At 34.5% G+C, this 24,212-nt stretch overlaps 3 protein-coding genes across 7 annotated transcripts in view; 2 read left to right on the top strand and 1 right to left on the bottom strand.

The window, feature by feature from the left end:
* Positions 1 to 12,496, top strand: part of FAM169A (family with sequence similarity 169 member A) — a 50,334-nt gene extending 37,838 nt beyond the window's left edge. Inside the window, exons 10-13 of the mRNA XM_006913144.3 lie at positions 485 to 635; positions 5,572 to 5,728; positions 9,116 to 9,319; positions 10,189 to 12,496. Of these exons, the coding sequence (XP_006913206.2) occupies positions 485 to 635; positions 5,572 to 5,728; positions 9,116 to 9,319; positions 10,189 to 10,737 (1,061 nt within the window). The 3' untranslated portion in view covers positions 10,738 to 12,496. The remainder of the gene's footprint in view (positions 1 to 484; positions 636 to 5,571; positions 5,729 to 9,115; positions 9,320 to 10,188) is intronic.
* A 2,606-nt stretch (positions 12,497 to 15,102) lies between these two features.
* Positions 15,103 to 21,016, bottom strand: NSA2 (NSA2, ribosome biogenesis homolog). The gene is made up of 6 exons (XM_006913143.3): positions 20,860 to 21,016; positions 19,472 to 19,659; positions 19,232 to 19,382; positions 17,735 to 17,914; positions 15,991 to 16,183; positions 15,103 to 15,413 (listed from the first exon to the last, which is right to left on the bottom strand). Exons 1-6 carry the CDS (start codon positions 20,860 to 20,862, stop codon positions 15,346 to 15,348), a joined length of 783 nt encoding a protein of 260 aa, XP_006913205.1. The 5' UTR covers positions 20,863 to 21,016; the 3' UTR covers positions 15,103 to 15,345.
* Positions 21,017 to 21,073: 57 nt separating this feature from the next.
* The window catches only part of GFM2 (G elongation factor mitochondrial 2), a 69,369-nt gene continuing 66,230 nt past the window's right edge, over positions 21,074 to 24,212 (top strand). For 4 of the 5 annotated variants that reach the window (XM_025047836.1, XM_025047835.1, XM_006913141.3 and 1 more), the window contains exon 1: positions 21,074 to 21,425. The gene's annotated coding sequence lies outside the window, so the exon portion shown is untranslated. The remainder of the gene's footprint in view (positions 21,426 to 24,212) is intronic. The other variant, XM_015590402.2, reaches the window with a different exon arrangement.

Raw genomic sequence — 24,212 nt, 5'->3', positions numbered from 1 at the left:
ACACTTAGAGTTAGGGGTGTGTGTGTTTGTGTGTTTGTGTTTCTTAGAGTAAGTGAAGACTTGTACAGCTCTAATTGGTGTAGTGGTGGCATGAGAACCTAAATCTAAAGTCTAGATTTAGGTTCTCATGCCACCACTACACCAATTTTGCTGTGTGAACACGTTAGTCATTGTACCTCATTTTTTCTCATTTTCTTACCTGTAAAATAGATACAGTAACATCTACCTTGTTTATTTCCCAAGATTATTGGGAGAGAGTATAAGTGAACTTTGCAAAGCTCAAGGGAACAATATTGAATATTGACCAAGTTATTTTGTAACTTTAGCAAAAGACATTGATGTTTCTAAGTCTGATGTGAGAAAAAAAAGTGCATAATCGCGGGGATATATGTAAACTAGCATAGTTCTTGCATTTCTGTATATCATAATAGGTAATCCTTTGAGTACATAATCAATTAATTGTAGTTTTGCTCTTTTTTCTCAGGTCATGATAAAACACCCGTTTCCACTCGTACTCGAAGTAGTCATCTGAAGCGGCCAAAGATCGGAAAGCAGTTTCAAGATTCTGAATTTAGTAGTTCTCAAAGGGAAGATGAAAAGACTCCCCAGACTTCACCTACAGCTTCAGGAAACAAGTAGTGTTTATTTTACTTTCATTATTTTGTTTATTCTTATTCTCATAAGAATACTAAATACTGTTTAAGATGGGGGCCATCTGTGTAGCAAATGGCTTTGGTATAGGAGTTCGTATTTGAATTCTCCTACAAGATTGTTGATTACACTTACCAGTGATAAGTGTCACGTTGACAGTGTTATAGGAGAAGCTGCTGGTAACAGAGTGGAATAAACTCATGATTTAATCTCAATTGTGAAAATCTATGAGAATATTCTATTGATTATATAATCCCAAATGAGTCATTATCACTAACTTCGAATTTAACAGTGGCTGTAGTTTTAGTAATGCTGAGGTATAGTCAATTTAAAAACCCTCAGTTTTACTTTATATTATTGATTCATTTTACTGGGTTATTGAATATAACATAAATTAGTGATAACCATAAATGATGCAGACAACTCCTCCAGGATCTTAATCAGCAGAACACTTGGGTCAAAACTTTATACTCTGTCTTCCTTTTAATCTTAAAGAAAGCAAGATTTTATATTTCATAGTAAAGTTAACTTTTGCTCTAATAGTCCTAACAGCTGTTCCTGAGTCAACCTTTTATAGCTTTGCTATTTTAGCTGTGAAATTATTTTACTAAGGTAGAGAATTCTGTAGCTATGCCAATTTCTTATGTAAATAATTTTGCATTTGAGTAAGTATGTAAATGTTTTATTATGGTGAAAAATTAATCATGTTAAAGGCAAACATAAGTAAATATTTAAATCTAGTAATTTGTGTAAAGTTGATATACAATATTATATTAGTTTCAGGTAGAACATAGTGATTAGACACTTATATAACTTACAAAGTGATCTTGCTGATAAATCTAGTACCCAGTTGACACCATATACAGTTATTACAATATTATTGATATATTTCTTATGCTATGTTTTAGATCTCCATGACTATTTCGTAACTACTAATTTGTACTTCTTATTTCCTTCTTCTTTTTCACCAACCCCCTAAACCTCCTCCCGTCTGGCAACCATCAAAATGTTTTCTCTATATCTATGAATTTGTGTTTGTTTGTTTTTTTTTTTTTTAGTTTCTGTTTTGTTTGTTGGTTTATTTTGTTCTTTAGATTCTACATGTAAGTGAAATAATACAGCATTTGTCTTTCTCTTTCTGATTCACTCCATAATACCTTCTAGGTTCATCCACATTGTTGCAGATGGCACGATTTTATTTATTTTTTTTATGGTTCAGTAATATTCCATTATATATGTATACCAGCTCTTCTTTATACATTCATCCATTGATGGACCTCCAGGTTGCCTCCATATCTTGACTATTGTAAATAATGCTGCAGTGAACATGTGGATGGATTCACATGATCCTTCGAAGTAGTGTTTTGAATTTCCTCAGATAAATACTCAGAATTAGGATTATTGGGTCCTTCTTTGTCTCCTGTTATAGCTTTTGTTTTAAAATCTGTTTTGTCTGGTATTAGTATTGCTTCCTCAGCTTTTTAAATTTTTCTCATTTTCATTTTCATGAAATATGTTTTTCTATCCTTTTACTTTCAGTCTGTGTGTGTTTTTGATCTGCAGTGAGTCTCTCATAGACAGCATGTAAGGGCCTTGTTTTCTTATCCATTCTGCCACCCTATTCTTTGATTGGAGCATTTAATCCATTTACATTTAAAGTGTTGCTAGATATGTAGTTTTTGACATTTTATTATTCATATTTTTGATTTCTTTTTCCTTCTTAAAGAAGTCCCTCTATCATTTCTTGTAATACTGGTATTGATGAACTCCTTTAGCTTTTTAAAGCTTGTTTAGGAAGCTCTTTGTCCTTCAATTCTAAATGATAGCTTTCTGGGTAATCTTGGTTGTAGATCATTGCTTTTTATCTCTTTGACTATTTCATACCAATCCCTTTTGGCCTGCAAAGTTTCTGTTGATAAATCAGCGGACTGTCTTATGGGACCTCCATTGTAGGTAACTAACTGCTTTTCTTTTGCTGCTTTTCAGAGTTTCTCTTTATCTTTAGCTTTTGGCATTTTAATTATGATGTATCTTGGTATGGCCTCTTTAGGTTAATCTTGTTTGGAACTCTCTGTGCTTCTTGGGCTTATATGTCTATTTCTTTCACCAGGTTAGGGAAGTTTTCCGTCATTATTTCTTCAAACAGGTTTTCAACTTCTTGCTCTCTCCTTCTCCTTCTGGTGCCCCTAAGATGTTAGTACACTTAATGTTGTCCCAGAAAGAGGCCCCTTAAACTATCCTCATTTTTTAAATTCTTTTTTCTTTTTGCTCTTCTGATTGGGTGTTTTCTGCTACTTTGTCTTTCAAATTGCTGATTCGATCCTCTGCTTCGTGTAATCTATTATTGATTCCCTCTTAATGTATTCTTCATTTCAGTTATTATATTCTTTTCCGACTGGTTCTTTTTTATGTTTTTTACCTTCACTTCCATGTTTTCTACCTTCATTTCCATGTTTTCTGGCTTTGTCAAAATTCTCATTGAGTTCATCTATTCTTTCTTTAAGTTCATTGAGCCTCCTTATAACTAGTGTTTTGAACTCTGCATCTGGTAGATTGCTTTTCTCCATTTTGTTTAGCACTTTTTCTGGAGCTTTGTTCTTTTCTTTGATTTGGGGCATGTTTATCTTCCCATTTGGGCTGCCTTCTTGTCTTTGTTTCTGTGTATTAGATAGGGATGCCATGTTTCCCAGTCTTAGTAGCATGGCCTTACGTAGTAGGTGTCCTGTGGGACCAGTGGCACAGTCTCCCTGGTCATCTGAGCCGGGTGCTCCAGGTGTGTCCCTTGTGTGGTTTGTCTGTGCCTTCCTGTTGTAGTTGAGCTGTGCTTGCTTTTTGCATGTCAGTGGTGGGGATTGACCCATGGGCTGATTGATTGTGAGGACTGGCTGTGTGAGGACTACGGTCGAGGAGTTGTTGTGCAGGGGCTGACCTTACAGAGCAAGATTTGCTTTAGCAGGGCTGCAGGTCCTGCCCAATCTGCTCTCTGCCTGGGACTCTGGCAGCCCTCAGTCTCACTCAGCCATAATCTCTGCTGGTTTTCACAACCAGAGGTTGTGGGGATTTCTTTTCCCAGCACTAGAACCCTGGCCTTGTATAAGCCTGGGACCACTTGCTCCTCCAGGGGGACCTCCGCAGCCGAGATATTCCTCCCGATTTTTAAGCACCACATGAATGTGTGGGAACAGCTTGTTCTGCGTCTTCAGACTTCCTACCAGTCTCGATGTGTCTTCTTCTCTATGCCCTTAGTTGTAGGACTTTTGTTCAGCTAGTCTTAAGATGATTCTCAATGATGGTTCTGTAATTTAGTTATAATTTTGATGTGGCCGTGAGAGGAGGCCAGCATAATGTTTACCCACTTTACTATCTTGACCAGAAAATTAACAGTGAATTTTAAATTGAACATCTCAGAATTATGTAGAATTGTGTTTGCTTTTCATAAACAGAACAGGAACAGTAAAACAAAATGCTCAAATACTCACTCAGACATCATGAAAAACAGAGCTTCATCTTTGCCCTTGAAGAAAGCATAGTGGTTTCTAATACACAGCTGTCTGTGACACAGGACACTGCAAGGTAGATTGTGATGGTGCAGTAGCAGAAGTACAAAATACTGTGGATGCGGAGGAACACGTGATTGATTCTAATAGAGGAGATGGAGAGATTTGCCATTTAGGCTAAGGCTTCAAAGATAAGTAGAAACCTAACAAGCAGAGTTGGGAGAGAATTTCTAGTGTAGAAGTCCACAAATTATGGTTGATCCATGGGCCAAATCTGGCCCACCAGCTGTTGTTGTAAATAGTTTTATTGAAACACATCCATGCTCATTAGTTTCCATGTTTATTATGATTGCTTTTTCATTACATTGGCAGAATTGAGTAGTTGTTCAGAGGTCAGATGGACCATAAAACCTAAAGGAAAGGTTTAGCGTCATCTGATCTACACCTGGGCTGTCCAAAGAACTTTCTATGATGAAGGAAATGTTTTGTGTCTGCCCTGCCAAGTATGGCAGCCACTACCCAGTGTGCCCATTGAGCACTTGAGGTATGGCTAATGCAACTGAGTAACTGGATTTTTAATATCATTTAATTTTATTGTAAATGATGACATGTGTCCTGTGGCTTCTGTATTATACCATGCAGATCTAGACTACAGGAATAATACAGACAAAGGCACCAAGTTAGGAGGAATGTAATAAGGATAACTGATAGTAGGGTAAATGGTAGCATTTAATAGCATATAGGGGTCTGGACATATTAGGCTTTGAAAGGAGGTATACTTTATTCTCTAAGCCATACAGAGCCATCAGAATTTTCTGAGCTGTGCTGTCACAGGCACAGTTATGTATATTAGAAACAGTGCCCTAAAAACCTTACTAAAGAACATGTGTCCTGCAAGTCTGAAGGTGAGTTGGGAAGAAGTTACAGTGAGATTTCTCCAGAGAGACTAGGGGCCTGAAAAATGGGACTAGGAAGTTAGGGATATGTTTGAAGGCATTTTAGAGGTAAAACTAAACCATATCACTTATGGTCCAGCTAATGATTTTCAGAATGAAAGGGGCATTATTAACATGCCAGTGCTGGGATGAAAGCTGGAAATTGGACTGTCCTGGGTAAACTGGGATGTATGTTCATTCTAATAGAATAAGGTCCAATCAGAAATGGATAGAGTAAAAGAAAGGTCTAGTTTACATGATTGAAAAGATGGTGATATTATTAATCGAACTTTAGAACAAGGTAGTTAAGAGAACAAATTTGCAAGATGATGAACAAATTTGTAAAAAGGTTTAGACCTGTAAAATTTGAAGTTGACTAAACAACACTTAGCTGATTCTCTATAAGTGAATATTTTACTAACAGATTCCTGAAATTTTCTATTCATCCTTAAAAAAAAAAGTAAGAATGGTTTTCTTTTTTTTTCTAGATTGGAGTCTACTGCACATACATCAGAGAGCTCAGAAGAATTCCTGGAAGAAGAACATGAACAGAGTGTGATTGAATTTGAGGATGGAAGTAGTGATAAAGATGCTCGTTCGGCACCAGAAACCCAGCCACACCTGGAGAAGCAAGATGGTGAGAAGGTATGAGATCACTTACTAAATATAATGAATGGAAGTAAACTAAAATTTAACTTTCTCAGTCATATATTGTTAAATATGATATACTTTAGAGTCTTAGTAGAAATTGTGTTTAAATGTTAAAAATCATATATTAATTAAGCGAGGTCAGGTACTGGAGTTGGGGAGAGGATAAAGTTACAAGTATCATTTTATATTTCATACTGATTTTATAAAAGTTTGACCCACAGCAGAGATAAAATAGAGGATGTTTAGGTAGTAAGGTACCTCAGTACATTTAAAACAAATTAATTTTTGGAATTAAACTTACTTAAGAAGTGATACAAATGATGTCTACCTTATGGAACCAGTTAGAATGCTTTAAGGTTCAATAGGCCCTCAGCTGCACTTCTAGTTTGGTTAGGAGGATAGGAACGAGTTATCTAGGTTCAATAGGCCCTCAGCTGCACTTCTAGTTTGGTTAGGAGGATAGGAACGAGTTATCTATACACACACACACACACACACACACATATACATATATATATGTATATATCACTACAGTTGATTACAAATCCTGGAAAAAGTAACTAAATTATTTTTTAAATGACAGTTTATTTTGTTTTTTTCATACTATATATACATAATTTTTTTTTAACATTTTATTTTTTTATTTTCCCCCTCCCCCCTCCCTTCTGGTAACCACTAGTCCATTGTCCATGTCCATGAGTCTCTGTCCTGTTCATTTGTTGCTTTTAGGTTTATATCCCACATATGTGATATCATGTGATTTTCAACCTTTTCTGTATGGCTTATTTCACTTAGTATGATTATTTCAAGGTCCATCCATGTTGCTGCAAATAGCAGTATTTCATCTCTTCTTACGGCTCAGTAATATTCCATTGTATATATGTATCACAGCTTCTTTAGCCAGTCATCTATTTTAGGACACTTCTAAAACATTTTTTTTAACTAAAAAACAAATAGGAAATTCCTTTGTGACTAAGTAAACTCTATCTGGCTTAATATCTGCAGCTCCTCAAGTATTTGTCTTTATCTCTTTTTTTTCTTCTCTTATTTTTCTGTTCTTCTCTTCTTTTTCTTTAATATCTTTAATTTTTTTCTCTCTCCAGATTCCTTATTTCTTTCATATGTGCTTGAAACTACATTGCCAATTTTATTTTCTTATACCACTTTATCTTTCTCTACTTGAAAATGTATTTTTATTTATTTTATTTTAAAATTTTTAGGTGAGGTAACCTTTGGTTGACCTTACAGATTGCAAGGACCTTGTCAGCTTACAATCCCTTATTTATTTTTCACGCCTACAGCACCTGGTCTTCCTAGGTGGTCTCCTATCCAAGTACTAACCAGGCTCGACCCTGCTTAGCTTCCGCGATCAGACAGGATTGTGAAACTGTATTTTTAAATGGCAGTTTTTTATTGTAGACATTTGGGAAAGTAAAGCACATATTTAATAAAGAGATTTATGTGCACCTAGATGTTTATAGGGATATATAATTGTTTTTTTCTGTTTTAAAAACTTAATATTATACTGTATATACTCCATATAACCAGTTTTCATTTGTCCAGCAGTACCTCAAGCACATACTATTGTTAAGTCACCAGTGATACTTTGATTCCCAGTGGATTTCCTTACCTAGATTAACTACTCTCTGTTCCTCAAGATGCTCTAGTCTCTTGACTTTATAATACTACCGTATTTTAATTTCTTGGTTTTCTACTCTCTTATGTTCTGTTTTGGTTTTATTTTTTGACTCTTCTGGTTTTTGCATTTTTCCCTTTATTTGTGTACATTCTAGAAGACTCAGTTCTTGACTTTCTGCTCTTTGGTTCACGTTTTCTTTTTTTAAAATTATATTTTATTTTTATTTTTTTAATTAATTTAATTATTTTTATTATGGTGACATTGGTTAATGAAATCCAGTAAGTTTCAGGTGTATAACTGAACAGTGAAGCATATATATATTGCTTGTATGTTCACCACCCATATTTAAATTTATTGTCACCACATATTTGACCCCTTTTACCCCATCCACCCCCATTTGACCCCTTTTACCCCATTGACCTCCCCCTTCTTCACTCACCCCCATACGCGCTCTCTTTTGAAAACTCATCCAGTCTAAAGGCTCAACAGTCATCTTTATGGGGATGACTAATAACTCTAGACTTTGAATATTGATCCAATTTTAGTTCTATAATGTTATTTTTCTTCTGAATATTTCTGTTTAGATGTCTTTTATCATCTTAAATTCAACGTAATTTCTATTCTTTATCACTTCTGTATTGAGTCTTTTTTCCTGTTTTATCTTTCATTCTGTTCCCCAAACGAAAACTTGCAGGAGTGAGTTTTTCTCTTCTGTTGCCTCTCACTTTTAGTTACCAAAATTCTATTTTTTTGAGCTTTTGCTATATCTTTCTGATTTCCTTCGCTTTAACATTTCTCCTTAGTTAATCCTTTTATGAGTTTTATTATAATTACCTTCTGTGTGCAATCTATTCTGTATACTGTCTTGCCAGATTAATTTTTCTAACTCCCTGATTTCAGTTTCCCTGTGGAAAATTTTTCTTATATAATTTTAGGGGTTCTGTACATCCAGCCAAATCTATTTTTGAACACTCGAGTGCATCAGTTTTCTAATTTTTAAAATGGTAATAAAATGCCCTCTAATTATTAGAATGTCACTAGAATTAATTATAAACATTAGACATTGAAGTCTTGTAAATTGATAAACATCGGAAAAAAGAGTTTCAGAAATTGGAGGGTTTGTGTTACCAGATCGCTCTTCCATGTTTTAATAGTGATACAAAAAGCAGGGTTGTTCAAAAATAACCCTTGGATGACTAGACAATGAGCTGAGTTTGAGGGTTCTTCTCCTAGCAAGAAGCTGTACCCAAACTCAGCTTCCCGCAGGACTGGTAGTGTTTCTTCCCCCTGGCAGAGTAAACTGTAACTTCCCACAGGCCCCAAAGATTCCGAATGCTGAATCACTGGTGTTCTGTAAAGAGGTGGCACCAAATCTAGACTCTCTTGGGTGCCTTTTTACTGAAAAGGTTTCACCCGTGATTACCCCAGAAGGAAGAGCAAGAAGTGGGCAGGGTCTTGTTATTGAATCTCAGACCCTTACTGTGTCCACAGCGCATCCTGGTCCTGTCCTCTTTCCATGAGAACAGGGAATTTGGGGGTATTTGTGGATTCTTTTACTAGTTCTGCCTCGTAAGTTTCCTCTTTTCCTCAGTAAGACTATTCCTTAACCCATTGCCATATTATGTAGTAGAATTTATCTTGAGTCCTGGTGCATGACAGGGACTGAGAATGGATCCACTTTGCATGACAAATAAGTTAGTCTGTAATTGTGTCCTGACATTTTTTTCCCCCTGTTGGTTTAGGAATCTGAATTAGAGCCTATGAATGGTGAGATAATGGATGATGCTCTTAAGACCCCACTTATAACTGAAGAGGAGGACTCCACTTGTGAAGTTTTAGATGAAGAATTAAAATTGCAGTCTTTTAATTCCAGTGAAGACTCTACGAATCTTGTTCCACTGGTGGTAGAATCTTCAAAACCGCCTGAGGCTGTTGCACTGGATAAGGTAAAGGGGAAAGAACCTATTTTTTTTAATAGATAAAGTGTTCCAGTGTTGGTGACATGGCAGGGGCAGTGTAATATATATATTTTCCTCCACCTTATCATGTATAGTCCTTTAGGAAAATTAAGTTTTATACTAGATTTGATATCGTAAGATGAAGCAAACAGTAATATTCCATAAATCTTTGTAACCTTATTCATTCTTCTCTGATTTATGATAACAAAGTGAGTTTTACTTTGTAGGTTTAGGAAAATACTTAGAAAAATGAATAAAACATTATTTACCAAATATTCAAATACCTATTAGTGCTTAACATTTTAATTTAATTATACAGATTAGTGAGAAAACTTGAATGAGTATTTGAAAAAAAATTTAATTTTTTTGATTCTTTCAATGTAAAGCTAAAAAGCTATTGGATAGCATTATTTCCTTAGTGTCTCACATATATAAATGAATAAAATGACCATTGCCCTCACCTATCATCTAATACAGCCATTGTTAAAGTAAGCAGGGGTGGTGGTGTCAAGTCCCAAAAGACTCTTGGTTATGGCTCCAGTAACTGCAAGAAAGTAAAAACTTTATCATTCATTTACGGTTTTTGAAGAATCTGAAGTTTAAAATATCTTTAAAAAGCACTTTTTGAGGTAAAATTATTACTTTTATTATATCTTTAAAGCAAGAACTTAATGTATCCAGATTATCACTTAAGGCAATTTTGAAAAAATTGAGTTGTATTCAGAAGAGGTACATGATTAACGAAAGTAATGAATACTGAATTCTTTAAAATGCAGTTGTCATTGCGTATTAGTATGAGAATAATTTATATAAGAACTATATGGCAAAAGTTTGTTCACCAGGTTTTTTCCTTTTAGACCTCACATATAACTGACTCAGAAATGTTGCTAGAGGAAGGCCCATCTGATGAAAAGGGGCACACTGAAGAGAAACTGCCATTAGTTTCAAGAAAGAAGGCACATTTTGGGAGTTCAGACAGTGTTGCTACCATTCCAAATGAAGAACGATCTGACAGTGGTTTTCCAAACTCTGTGATAGCTGAATTTTCTGAAGAATCAATCTCTGAAAATTTGTCACCCAACACTACTTCCTCATTGGAAGACCAGGGCGAGGAGGGGGTACCCGAGCCCCAGGAAACATCTACAGCTCTTCCTCAGAGTTCTTTGATAGAGGTTGAACTTGAAGATGTGCCATTTTCACAAAATGCAGGACAGAAGAACCAGTCTGAGGAGCAATCTGAAGCATCTTCTGAGCAATTGGATCAGTTTACACAATCAACAGAAAAAACTGTGGATAGCAGCTCCGAGGAAATAGAAGTGGAAGTGCCTGTTGTAGACAGGCGGAATTTAAGAAGAAAGGCCAAAGGGCATAAAGGACCTGCTAAGAAGAAAGCCAAGCTGACCTGAATGAAGAAACACAGATGATAAATCCTCTTCTTTGTAACATAATTGTTGTTTTTAAAATATGGTAATAAATAGCATGGGGCACAGGACAAGAATTCCAAAATTTGAATTTGAGCTTATTTATGATGCAGTTTTTCCCTCTCCCTTAGGATCTCTAGGATTCATTGTTTTTAATTTTTCAGGCTATTTTGTGTAAATACAGCTTTTTACTTTTATTAATCATGTTTCAATTTTGGGAAACCAGATCATACTATATTTTCTTTAGCAGTTGGGGACATTTGACCATTAATATTTCAGGAAATGTAAGAAGCCGAAAGTAGTAGGCTTTCCATTACTTGTAAGGAACACAGGAATCTTTTATACTAAGGGTTTTAATAGTAAACTTGGTGAGGGTTCTAGAAGTTTTAGCTTAAATATTTAATCACCATTTTTTAAAATGTAGGCATGCCTAAACAAAAATGTCAGTAAATTAGAATAAATATAACTTCAACTACAGGAGAGCACAGATACAGAAATTTATGGTCAAAGGTTTATGAGGGTGGTATTTTGGCCTCTTAATTCATAGCTGTATAGATGCATTTCTTCCTTTGACTTCAATGCCTGTGGAAAGGCAGAAACTGTTTCTAACTCACTCTTTGTAACACCTGTTATAAACATTACTGCTAGGGATTTAATTGTGGCGTGTAGGTACTAATGTAATTACTTAAAATTTCATTTGAAGCTGGGGGCTATACTTTTGTCCTCACCTAGTTAACATGTATACTTCAGAAGTATGAGAACCCTTCCTAAGAGTGTTCATTAATCCTGACACTGCCCTTTTTCTAGAATCTTATTTTTATTCCCCTCAGCTTTCATCCACTTCCGTAAATTGTGGAGTGATTCCTGTCAAAAGATCTTCCTGCCTGCCTGCCAACCAGCTTATGCCCTTGCCATCCATTTTTTGGGTAGGTATGAAACTGTGCTCCACAATCTTAGACGTAGATGGCAGAAATAAAACTGCCCTAGGAGCTGTAGTTTACAAGAGCTTAAATCATTATTGGAGGCTCTAGTTGTCCCTTTCTTTGGTCTTGCACATTCTTGGGTTTGTTCTGTGAGGACAGGTTACAAGCCAGCCTGTCTATGTATGTTCATTGTGTTGCCATAGCAAAAAAGTCTTTGCCTAGGAAAAGCTTCAGTTGTTAATTTTTGTAATTTATTTAGAGACGAACAAAATGGTTATTCTTAGAATCCAAAGAGAATCTTGAAACAATCCTCCTCTTTGAAAGTATTGCGTATACTCAGATTTGCACTTAGAGAATGCTTTGAGACCATTTAGATTGTTTTTAAAACAAGCTTGGTCTTTACATAAAATGTGTTATGACTCTGTGTCCTTGAGGTACTAAGGATTGATGTTAAAAGTTTTTCAGTAGTCAGGTGATGTCATTAAATTTCATTTTGGGATGTTAGTATTTTAGGAAGCTGTAAGTTGAGTTAAAATCTTTAAGCAGGCAAAATAGCAAACCTTCCTATTCATGTAAAATTTTTGAGTACTTGTATCCTCAAATTTTCTTTAGTTGTTGGTCAGAGGTAAGCCAGATTATTTCATGCTAAATGAAAATTAAAGCACTTTGGTCATTTGTTTTCTCAGAAAATACTAAATAAGTGAAAGAAAAAGTATGAGTAATAGCTAGTATCTATCAAACGTTTATGCTGTTTTATACATTTTGGGAGAAACTTTTGTTAATACCACAAATAGGGAAATAAAGATTTAGTAAATTCTTAACCTTTCCATTTTTAATTTCTTAAAATAGGTAAAAATCTAACACTTATTTTACTTTTTTACTTGGATTGTTTATCGTTCTCTTTAAAATACTTTAAAATGGTGTAGTTTAATAAGATTGAGTTCACTGACAACTCTTAATATGTGAATATAGTTGCTGACTTTACAAAACAATATTTAGTTATTCATATTTGATCACTGGAGACTAACAGATAAACTTATACTTGTTAAACCTGTTTGGTTTATTTTTAAACAAGTGCATTTTATAAGCAATTTCAAAATTTTTGTTCACACATGAAAACTTGTCATGTATTATCATAGAAAATGTTATTTTGACATTAGTAGACAGTAGGTGGGAAAAGGTTAGGTCACATGGAAAAACCTAACTTTCACATTCAGTAACGTGTTTTTTTCAGTAAATGAATTCTATACGCAGTATAGAATTTATCACAAAATTTATCCTCAGTAAAGAATATAAATAAAATGTAGTTTTTGCAAGGCATTAGATGAACTTTCAGAATTAGAGAACTGAAATCTGATTTCAACCAGCTGCTGTTGAGTGTCCAGTCACATTCTATAGTCTTTGTGAACTGTTTTTGTTTTTTTTCGGTTCAGAAGTCTAATTTGTGGAGAAGGGAGTTCACTACAGTTTGTGTAAATACATATATATTTCTTTGTGTAATATAAAAAAGCAGTTATTAGTAAAATTTTAGTTGTACTTTCCAGTTAAATTTATTCAACTGCTAGACATCACAGAAATAGGTATATTTAAGAATTTATTATAAAGCTCCTCTACAACTTAAAGGCGAGAGGGTCTATTATGATTTTTTATAAAATCAAATAGCATGACAGAACGTGTCATCTGCTTAAAATGTGTCTACATTCATGGTGTTTCCATTAAGTACACAGAATTATCATGGCAAGGATAACAGTTACTAGTGACTAATGGTTCACTTTTAGCTGACCACCAGAACACTAGCTAAAATGGTTTCAGTGACTTGAGAAAAATATCTTGAAGGTTTTTATGATTGCATCAAATTAAATCTTTACCTAGTATCTAATATCTGCTCTTATGTTCTGCTTTACCTTAGGGATTACCTTCTAAAATTTGGTCACACCAGCAAACTGAAACATCTTAATGTAAATAAAGAATTTATACTAACATTACTCATCTGTGTAACAGTATTTAGGAAATACATTTCTGCCTTGTATGTCCACTAATAGCAATATGGTGTTTAAAGTGTTATCCAATATTTCATGGGTATGATTAGTTATGCTTGTTTGCATACCTAATGTCAAGCTTTCTTTTTAAAAAATAGTTAATTTGCTTATTTTTGGTTCTCAAAAATAAGCAAACCTCAGTTCTGTAGTATCTGGACCTTCAGTTGATTTTTTGCTTTCACTTTCCAAAACTTAAATCATTCACATGTTCCCCATTTCTATTAGTGACAAAATCATTTGTTAAACTCTAATTGTAAGAGAGGTTCAGCTTCTGTTATCTTGAAGTAATTGTACCATACTGGGTAGTCATTCCCAAGGAAGTAGCCTTTCTTTTCTCAAGTGTCTGTGTTCTAAAACGTCTACTGTTTATAGAACTTAGAAACGGTAGTACATTATTCAGAATAGTAAGTCTTACCAAAGTGCTTATGTTTGTTTTCTTGGTAGTTTTTTTTTTTTTTTTAAGTTTAAAAGTAGTAATTAAACCTATATTTTGTGATTGTTTCCTGGTCTGTGTTTTGAGATTCTTTCCCTTTTCCCTAATTTCACTGATGAAGACGTGTTTAGATATTGAATTTGTTTAAATATTAAATGATTTTGTTAAAAGCACAATTAATCACATTGGTTGTATCTTCAAGACAGACTTTAAAAAATAAACAGAATTTAAAACAATGTGATTTTAGATTAATGTAATATATAGACACCCTTAATCTCAAAGCCACAAACATATAATTCATATCACAAAAGTGCTTTGACTTGGTTACAACCCTAAAACATGACCTTTAATATTATGTAACTACAAATATATTTCTCTTTAAGGGCATCATTGTAGTCTTTTAAAACTATTTTATCTGGAATTATTTAAACAAACTTTTACTATTCTAAAAATATAAATATACTACCCTAAGTTCAGAATATATAAAATGCTAAAAGTATAAACATTTTGGTACATTTTTTTCTTGTTTCAAGTAGAAAATACAGTTCCAAGTAGTTATTACTATATATGAGAGAAAAAAATGTTTAAAACACTAACTCAATGATTTACTGTCTGAAGTTAAGGATTATTTATTGAGGTTAAAAGACTCACCTAAGTAAGTTCTTCAGAATTCTATTTAGTGTAGTGTGTGCCTTTTCTCATATAATTTTAATGTGAATACTTTTATAAACTTAACAAATGTTACTGTGTATTAATATACATTTCTTAGGATTAATGAAGTGGAAGACTTCAGGAAGATTTTAGACGTGACAAAGTTTCGTAGCCTAGGCCCCAAATTTAAGTGTGCACTAACCCTTGATTAAAGGAGTTTTCAACTACACTGGCTTTTCCAGTAATGACAAATTAGCATTCCTGAATACCTACTTACTAATACAGATACTGATAAAGCAGGACATTTCTATAACTGCTTTTTAATTATTCCATTTCATGAACATCTAAACATTAAACAGACCCCAAAATAAAGACCAATTTATAAAACTGGACCATTTTAATGTTCTTTACAATAAAATAAATAGGTCAATGAGTACAGACATGTAACCTGTTTGGTAGTACTCAGAAACATCACAGGTAAAGATGGTTTTCCTGATTGGTGCATAGTCTTCAATAATTATAAGGAGTTACTTGTATGAAACTACTGTCAAACCAGTAAGACTGCATTTATGCATCCATCGTTTTCAGGATTGTTGGTAACCTGGGCATATTTTCCTAAGGAAACAATATGGAAAAAAGATGTTAGCTAATAAAAATTAAATTCAAAGGATATAACATTTGTCTCAAGTATTTCTAATTTACCACTTTTAAAAATCACAGACCATAGTCTTCCCTTTCAAAGATTAAAGTTTAGACATATCTGGGCAGTAAAACCAGATAAGAAAATGAGGAAAAAATAATTTTTAATTGCTACATGATGTTTCAGTTTTTAATTATTATTGAAATAGTGTGGCTATTTCAGTAGTAATTTCTCCCACTCATGATTAATTTATTATATTTTCTTCCAATGTTTTTTAGTTACATCTTTATATCTGCTTCCTTCATAATTACTGCCTTTTAAAATAAACAGCATCAAAATAAATCTAGCAATGTAATACATCTTATGTAACTGAACCCAATAAGGTAAATTAAAAAGAATTATATTCGTGACTTTTTCTACAAAAAGTATTCTTCCTAAAGAGTTAAATCAAGTTTTAACTCATCTAGCACTTCTGCATTACTTTATGTCAACTTGAAAATTTCTCTTTTTAGGATTATAAGAGCAGCGTCCCCATATAAAAAATTTACTTACCCCAAATAACCTTGCCTCCTTGTGTCACAAGGCCCAACTCGCTCACATTCACTTCAATGACAGTACCTTTGGTAATAACACCCAAAGTTGTATAAAGTGGGGATGAGGGATTTTTCTTTACACCAAGTATTGGCAGGCAAAAGGTGGCTTTCAGTTCAGGATGTGTTACATGGGCCTTCTTGAAACGTAAGCCCTAGTAAGTCAAATACAGGAATGTTTGAATCCAAATGTTAATATAAGTAATGATCCTTTTTACTTATCTTTCTCAAGTATCCAAAAAAAGGAAAAAACAAAAGACCATGGATTGAATGTCAAATCTTAAGGCATCAAATAAAAATACTTACAATTAATTCTACAGACTAAAAGCCTGATAGTTACAGGATAAATCAACTATCCTATTTTTTTTTAATGATAAAATAAGGATTGGCAGGTTAAACGACTTGTTCCCAGGTTAAATGGTGTGTGGATAGAATCAAACTAAAGCATCCTGATTCTGAGTCTTTATATAACTCATCTAACTTCCAGGATGAAAAAGTGGATGGGCTGTCAACTTTCTTTGCATTGATGTTAATTAACACTGGTCAAGAACTAAATAGAGCCCAGAGATGTCTCTCTTACAAGAGACCAGTCACCCAGAGTCACCTAGATATGGTCTTTAGGAGTGCAGCACTTTAGAACCCACAACACTTTGCAATCTCTTAAATTTGATTTTTATCTATATAGAGGTAAAAATGATACTAAAGTTCTTAGTAAAGGACTCATTAATCGATCTGGTAAGAAACATACCATTCAGAATGCCATCTGATTAATTCACAATAAGAAGTATATTTGCCAAGCTACAGAAAGCCTAGAACAGCCTGACAGGTATATTCTCTCCCTGTAAAACTGATAAGGTTAACAATATGTATTTATAAAACTAAGAATATGAAATGAAAACAAGGGGAGCCTATGATGTAATCCAAGGATGGGTGAACATTTCAGGCTTTGCAGTCCATATGGTCTCGATTGCAATTACTCAAACTCTGTAGTAAAAAATAGCCATAGACAGTATGTAGATGAATGAGCATGGCTGTGTTCCAACAGAACTTTATTCACAGAAACAAGCTGTTTGACATTTGAATCCATTAAAAATTATTCAGGTTGAGAGCTAGAGTAACACTGCCAACTTTCTTCTCTATGATTTCTTTGTTTCTCTAAGCTGGCTGGATATCCAGTTGGGAGAGTAATTGTCTGTTTAAAGGATTTTGTAAAAACGTTTATCTTCAGGGGTGGGGGAGATGATTGGTTTTAACCATCACTGTTGTTAATAGAAAGGAAAATCCCACTTATATATTAAATTCTTTTTTCAGTGATTGCATACTGATTGTTTTCAAAAGCATTACGATACTTGTCTTACTAAACTAGAATTGACTGCTGAAAAAACTATAGTTTTCTGTTCTGAGACAAATGTCAGCATACAGATCACTTATTGAATGAGTAATGACTTCATGTGGAAAAAAGATTATGGCATGTTTAAAAGTCAAGATGCACTGACAATGTAATGAAAATTCTTTTTAAATCTCTTATGAAGCTGTAAGACAAGAAAAGGTGCTAAGCAATCCCTAATAACTTAAAAATAGCCTAAAAACATCTTTCAACCTGTTTTTCATATCAATTTTAGGAATTTCAGGAAATTGCAATGTACTTTATCCAGTTTAATACAGGAACTAATATGTAAATCACTGCTCTCTTGCAAGGGACTTACCATTGGCCTAATGAATCTTTCATATTTAGGTGGTTTTCGAGTAAAGCCATCTCCAACAAAGCAGACTTTAGTAACCATCCTCTTCCATGCTTTCTTCTTTCTCTTTCCTGTTCGAATAACTTTTAATACCTCTGTTTCCCCCTGAGCACGAACTTTGGGCAGAGGGACTTCCCATTTTCCCTAAAAATAGACCATAGTTAAAATTTATAGTTAGTAAAAGACAATGAGAACAAAAAGTCAAATATGTTTCAGTTGTACAAAGTAGTAGATTTGCTTTTCCTTAACTAAGATTTTGGCTCAATTTTCTAGAAGTCTGTGCTGTCTTCTCACAAGCCCTCAAATAACTAGAACTAGTTAAGTTTATATAGCATATATTAAATAAAAAGGTTTGCTTTAGCTAAAAATCTTAATGTCTTGTTATGGATGAATACTACTACCTGTAATAAGACAGTGCCTTATCTAGGTAGTATATGTGCTTACTACTAAGTAGATAATAGTATAAAATTGGAAGACTGTCTCCACCTCTTTAATATATCTTTGTATTTCTACCTCAAATGAATTTTTAGATTACTAAGACAAAATAATCACCAGATATTTGTACTTCCCTAGAATGCAAATTTTATGAAAACAACGAAGCAGTGCAAGGTATAGAATTCTGGAAATTACTAAGACAAATTCTAGAAGCAACTCTACATTTATTTTCATAGATATGTGACCATGAAGAATGGTTACATACCTCCATGACTTTAGTCTCAGTCTGTAAAATGAGGAGGGTTTAACTAGATAATCTCTAAAGTTTCTTCTGGTGCTAAAGTTATACCATTCTAATTTTGGATAATTACCAAAAAACAAGAAGTAAAAATGTAAAAATCAAATTTTAAGACTATAAGTTTTTACAATATAGTTACCACATATTCTGCTACCTGGATTTCTATCAATCTATCCACAGGTATTTAAAAATAATATCTACACCTTTTTCTCTCGTTTTTAGCAGAATTTAACCTAATTTGGCACCAAGCCTATCCAAAAGTATTTTTTTAAGAATTGAGTTTTTATGTAATCACTTAGGGTGTTTTCCACTATTCTACTTTTTAACCAATTTTGGCACTGCAGGGCAGCATAAACAAGCAGCAGTTGTTTCCTTCTCTGTAACAGCACAGTATTAGGAATTGTCAAGAACAAGAAGCCATAAAAGTACTAAATTTGAAATTCATTGCTTACTCACTTTGTTTTTAAATAATTTTTTAAAAACTAAAGGTATTTGGCATTCTGATTTTCAAAAAACATGTCAAATGCTAAAATGCTGGTTGATGAGAAAACAAAGTTTATTATTTAAACATCAAAATGAAGTTTATTAAGACTTTAATATCTAAATGGGAATAGCAGTTAACTTCATGTTTCTAATTAAACCAAAGAAACAAACTAAGAACCTCAAATTTGAAATTAAGTAATTCTCCTGAACAAAATGGAAAAAAAACTTCAATTTTTATTGCTTACCGCTTTCTCTTTTCGTTTTTGTTTAATCATATTGGAAAGTACTTTGGCTCGGGACTGTCCCTCTCTGTCCAGTAGATAGGCAGGTACTGCTCCTTGTGGAGTCTTTTCATCATTCTTTTGTTTGGTGTTTCTCTTTTCATGCATCTTGATACTACCAGGAAGGAAAAAGATTCAAGATAATTTTAAAGAACTATCACTCAAAATATGTTAACTTGATACAAAAAATAAATGATCACTTACGTCTTTTTCATTTGTATCTTCTCAGCATGGCGCTGTTTATGGTAGAGCTTAGCTTTGAGACCAATCATCTTTTTTGCCTTCTTTGAACGTTCATGAGCTTCTCGACCTTCCTTCTTTCTCTTTTTCTCATGGTAATCCAAACGATATCCATAGCGCTTACGGTGTAACTCAATATACTCGTTTTGTGGCTATAATGCAAGAAACAATCTCTTTTGAGCGGCATATTTAAGTATAGAAGACCCTATGTCACCCAAATGTTCTCTTGCTTAAATACCTTTCAGTATTAAGCCTATTCAAGACGTTAAGTTAAATTTTGACCCTGGATGATAGGCATCAGGATCGACATCTGTAATCTCAGTGAAAGTTACTGTTCACTGAAGGCAACTGTTCAAAATCCACAACCACAAAAGGGATGATCTGATTCAGGATTTCCTTTTTTTCTGAACATCAGTAGTCTAGTTTTTCAATAACATCATCGTTGAGATGCCCCATGTTGTTGTATGTATCAGGACTTCATTCCTTTTTACGAACAAGTAGTATTCCATTATATGTATAAACCACTGTTTATCCATTGACCAGTTTTTAGTGAATAAATCTGCGCACTGAGCTTTTTGTGTGGACATAAGCCAACTGTTTTCCAATGTGGTGGTACTATTTTGCATTTCACCTGCAATGTATAAGATCTCCTTGTGCTTTTTAAATGCCTGTTTTATATAGCCCTTAAATTTTGTTTAAACACACGGCCCCAGCCCATCAGTATTTTAAGACCGCAAAAATTAATGATACAAAGCCAACTCTAGCACAGAGAACAGTGTTAAGTAACAACAAGGTATTACGTATCAGTTGTGGTGTTTTCAACTGCTATCACAAAAGTTTTGCAGCAACCATAAGAAAGAAATGTGTAATGCTGTTTTACAAAGAAACAAAGATTAGAGATGTGCAGAAAGGATCGGACAATCAGATCTGAGATGTAAGCCCGCCTACGCAATTCATCATCAGATGCTTGGCCCGTGGCAAGGCATGCCTTCCGTTTACTTACTCAACAGTAAAAGGAGGTGGCGGCGGGATTAGAGCCTGCCACATAAGGCTATCGCTAGGTTCTGGTACCAATGGCCACGCAACGAGGAAATTCGTTGTGGCGAAACAAGGAAATTCGCTCCAAAGCCCGTGCTTTGGCAAATACCCCATATCTAACATATCCCCAGTGTGTAGTTTTCTTCACTCCACGGAGACGATCCCTCGGAGTTTACCCTCATTCCTTTCAGGAGTACCTCACTTCCGCCTACTACGCCTCACCCCTAGCCCCAGCGCCCAGCGGCCCTCGGGAACCCCCAGGCCCCACCAACTGAGACGCCTTAGACCGCAAGCGCCGGAGGCATCCTCCTCACCATGATTACGGCCGCCGAGCCGCGGGGCGCAATCCCCCGGACGCAAAGAAGTTCTCAAGTTCTCGAGTCTCGGAGACCCGCGAGCTGACTCCACGCAACTCGCGACAGGAAAGGGACACTTCTAAAACGACCGACTCCAGCAAAAGCGCAAAGCATCCGTTCCGAGCCGCTGTTCTCCGACTTCAGCGAGAAGGGCGGAAGTTGCTGGCAGGAGGCATTTGAATGGTGCACCGCAGGAAGTGGAGCAGTGCGGCGTTCCGAGGCTGCCGAGGGAAAAAAAAAAAAAGAAGTCGGGTTATGGAGGTGCCAGGGCGTTTGCTGAGATAGGAGAAAGTTGCACCGTGCAGCCTCTGCATACATTTGCGTGGCGCGCACCTCTTGTTCTGAACAGCCTAGTGGGAAAAAGCTGGCCTCCAGTATGCGACTGAGCGCCAGGTGGGGACCGAACCACGCCTGCGACTTCCGTGCGACTTCCGCGTGCCTGAGACCCTTGACCCCTTTGGGCACTGCTGACCTTCAAAGATGCAGCATCCCTTCTTATATTATCAGGTGTTAAACAACTTTTGGTAAGCAGTTATGTATTCAAGGCCTTAAAAGCTCTGTGCTTTATACTATAAGGCTTATTCTGTAAGGCTTATAGAATAACTCGCTTGATAGCACCAGTAGGAAACAATTTCGTTAAAGTTCATTGACCCATAGAGAAGAAGAAAATCAGTAGAGGGCCATAAATATAGGTTAAAAAAATGTTTGAGGCATTGTGCTGGGCACTGCCGGTAGAAGATCTCTCCTTTGAGGGAGCTCCCAGCAGTGGATATAATTTGTAAATATATTTGTCAAGTGTAAATATAAGTTCCAAGTGTTATAAAAATAGAAGGTAATATTAAAACTTTCTAGGAAATTAGGAAAGACTTTCAAGCTGGGCCTTGAAGATTGAATAGAAATTTACCAGTTCTGGGATTTGGGGGATTCTGGGGCTGCTTTCAGGCAGTGGCAACGTTGCACACAAAGGTGTGAGGTCTCATAGCACGGTGTTTCTGGGGAATTTTGAGATCCCCAGTACAGAGTGGGACAGATTTGTCATGTTAAAAATCTTTAGAGTTTTAAGTAGGGAAGTGTCAAAATGAGGTTTATTTGAAGGATATCTATAAAGAATGGATTAAAGCAGTATTTCCCACTTTAGTGATTTGAGTACTACCTTTTAAGACTGTTTGTATCTGAATGTCACTTGTGCTGTTATTTACTTAATATTTTTCCGTAAATTAATTCAAACTTTTATGTAAGTAAATTTAACTTCATCTTAACACTTTCAACAAAATCACAGGTTCTGTCTGCTATTTTTTTCCAATATTTTGTAAGCATTTTTTTTTTTTTTGTCTGTAATCTAAAATAATCACAGGCATTCTCTGGGAAATATGGCATTGGAATAAGTTTTCAAAATTTTTTAATCATACTCTTAAAAATGACTCAGCTCCAGAGTTTTGTTTATGTGGGTTATTGCTATTCAAATATTAGAAATTAAAACAAAACTTTAAAATATTTTAGTAATTCATTTAAAAATAGTAAATCCATTCAATGTTCATACAAGTAATATAGTTTTATGAAAATGCCTGTATTTTCCGAAATGAAAGTAGTGTAGTTTGAAGAGAGCTTTCCATTGCTTTACAATTTTGTATGTCTTTTTAATGTCTGGCTTAATTGAAAACAGCTGGCATCTCATATCTGCTTCTGTATTTTATATGTTACTATATATTTTTTTTATTTCTGATGGAATTGTATGAAGAAAATTCAGCCCCATATATATGTGAAATATAGTTAGGAAAGGGAGGATTATTTTAATCTTTCTAGAAAATTGTGGCTCATCTTAGATGTAGGCTTTAACAAATGGTAGTTTATTCAAGATTATTTATAATATGGAATCAAACCACATTAGTGAGCTTTTCGTATTGTTATGTTAGAATCCATTGTTCTATTAGAATAGATCTAACATGCATGGTTTTGCAAACATCCTAAACTTTGGCATTAGAAATGAAGAAGAGGGCATGGATTCAAGGTATATTTAGGAAGTAAAATCAAAAAGATTTAATGACCTCCTGAAAATAGATATGTTTCTTAAGGTAGAGAAAATAGATTTACAAGAATAATGAGTTTCGACATGGCTTATTGCATAACGTGATGCACAATGGTTTAACCTTATCGGTTTACTTGTCTCCCTCCCACCCCCGTTTAGTCAGATGCTTCCATGCATTTCTCATAGCTTTGATAGTGTACTTGAAACATTGTGAATATTTAATAAATTTTTAAAACTAAGGATGCATAGTTTCTATAATCATAGGCCTTGCTTATGTATATTTTTAATCTGATTTTATTTTTATATATTTATGCTAGAAAAATCAATTTACAGATAAACCAAAAAGTTAACATTGCCAATGAGAAATTACCAACATGTAGATGCTTACCTTTCTATACTTCTACACATTTACATAAAAATTTTGGTTGGTGTGACTTATTTTTGTAATTTCAGTACATGTTTTACTGCAGTCATATTTTTATTGAATTAAAGCATGTTGAAAAAATAAGGCACAATTTAAGCTCGACAATCATATTTCTCATGTTTAGTCAGAATTTTCATTTTCTGAATGATGCATTGTTTTTGTTTTAATTTTTTTCTTTTTTCCATCTTTATTGAAATATGATAGACAATTAGTTGCTTGTTTTTACAATGTACAATGAATTTTTTTTCACTTATAGTTGGCATACAATCATATACCAGTTTCAGTTGTATAGCATAGTGATCAGAGATCCACATAGCTTATAAAGTGCTCACACCACTAAATCTAGTCCCCCTGTTCCCTCTTACATAATTATTACATTATTAACTATCTTCCTCGTGTTACACTCTACATTTCCATGTCTATTCTGCAACTATCCTTTTGTACTTCTTAATCCTTTTGCCTTTTTTGTTCCCCCAACCCTCCTCCCATCTAGTATTCCTCTAAATATTCTCTGTAGCTATGAGTTTATTTCAGCTTTTGTTGTTGTTGATTTTATTCTTTAGATTCCACATGTACGTGAAATCATGCGATATTTGTCTTTCTCTATCCGACCTATTTCATTCAGCACAATACCCTCTAGGTCCATCAAGGCAATGTCTTTTTCCATCCCTTTCCTTTTTGTTTGTGTGTCTTTTAATCTGAAGTGAGTCTCTTGTAGGCAGCATATGTAGGGTCTTGTTTACTTATCCATTCAGCCACCCTACCTTTTGATTAGAGCATTTAATCCCTTTTTATTTGAAATACTTGTTGATAGATATGTAGTTATGGGTATTCTTTATTCCTGTTTTTGATGCATATTTT

The sequence above is a fragment of the Pteropus alecto genome, unplaced genomic scaffold (genome assembly GCF_000325575.1).
Source record: "Pteropus alecto unplaced genomic scaffold, ASM32557v1 scaffold20, whole genome shotgun sequence".
Taxonomy (NCBI): domain Eukaryota; kingdom Metazoa; phylum Chordata; class Mammalia; order Chiroptera; family Pteropodidae; genus Pteropus; species Pteropus alecto.
This window is presented reverse-complemented; position numbering and strand designations above follow the sequence as displayed.

What these genes read in the sequence shown, in the direction of transcription:
- NSA2 (XM_006913143.3), bottom strand. An exon ending in AAAAACGAAAAGAGAAAGCG is followed by an intron (nt 17,915 to 19,231) that starts GTAAGCAATAAA and finishes GTCTATTTTTAG; the next exon opens with GGAAAATGGGAAGTCCCTCT. An exon ending in AAAGATTCATTAGGCCAATG is followed by an intron (nt 16,184 to 17,734) that starts GTAAGTCCCTTG and finishes TTGACTTACTAG; the next exon opens with GGCTTACGTTTCAAGAAGGC.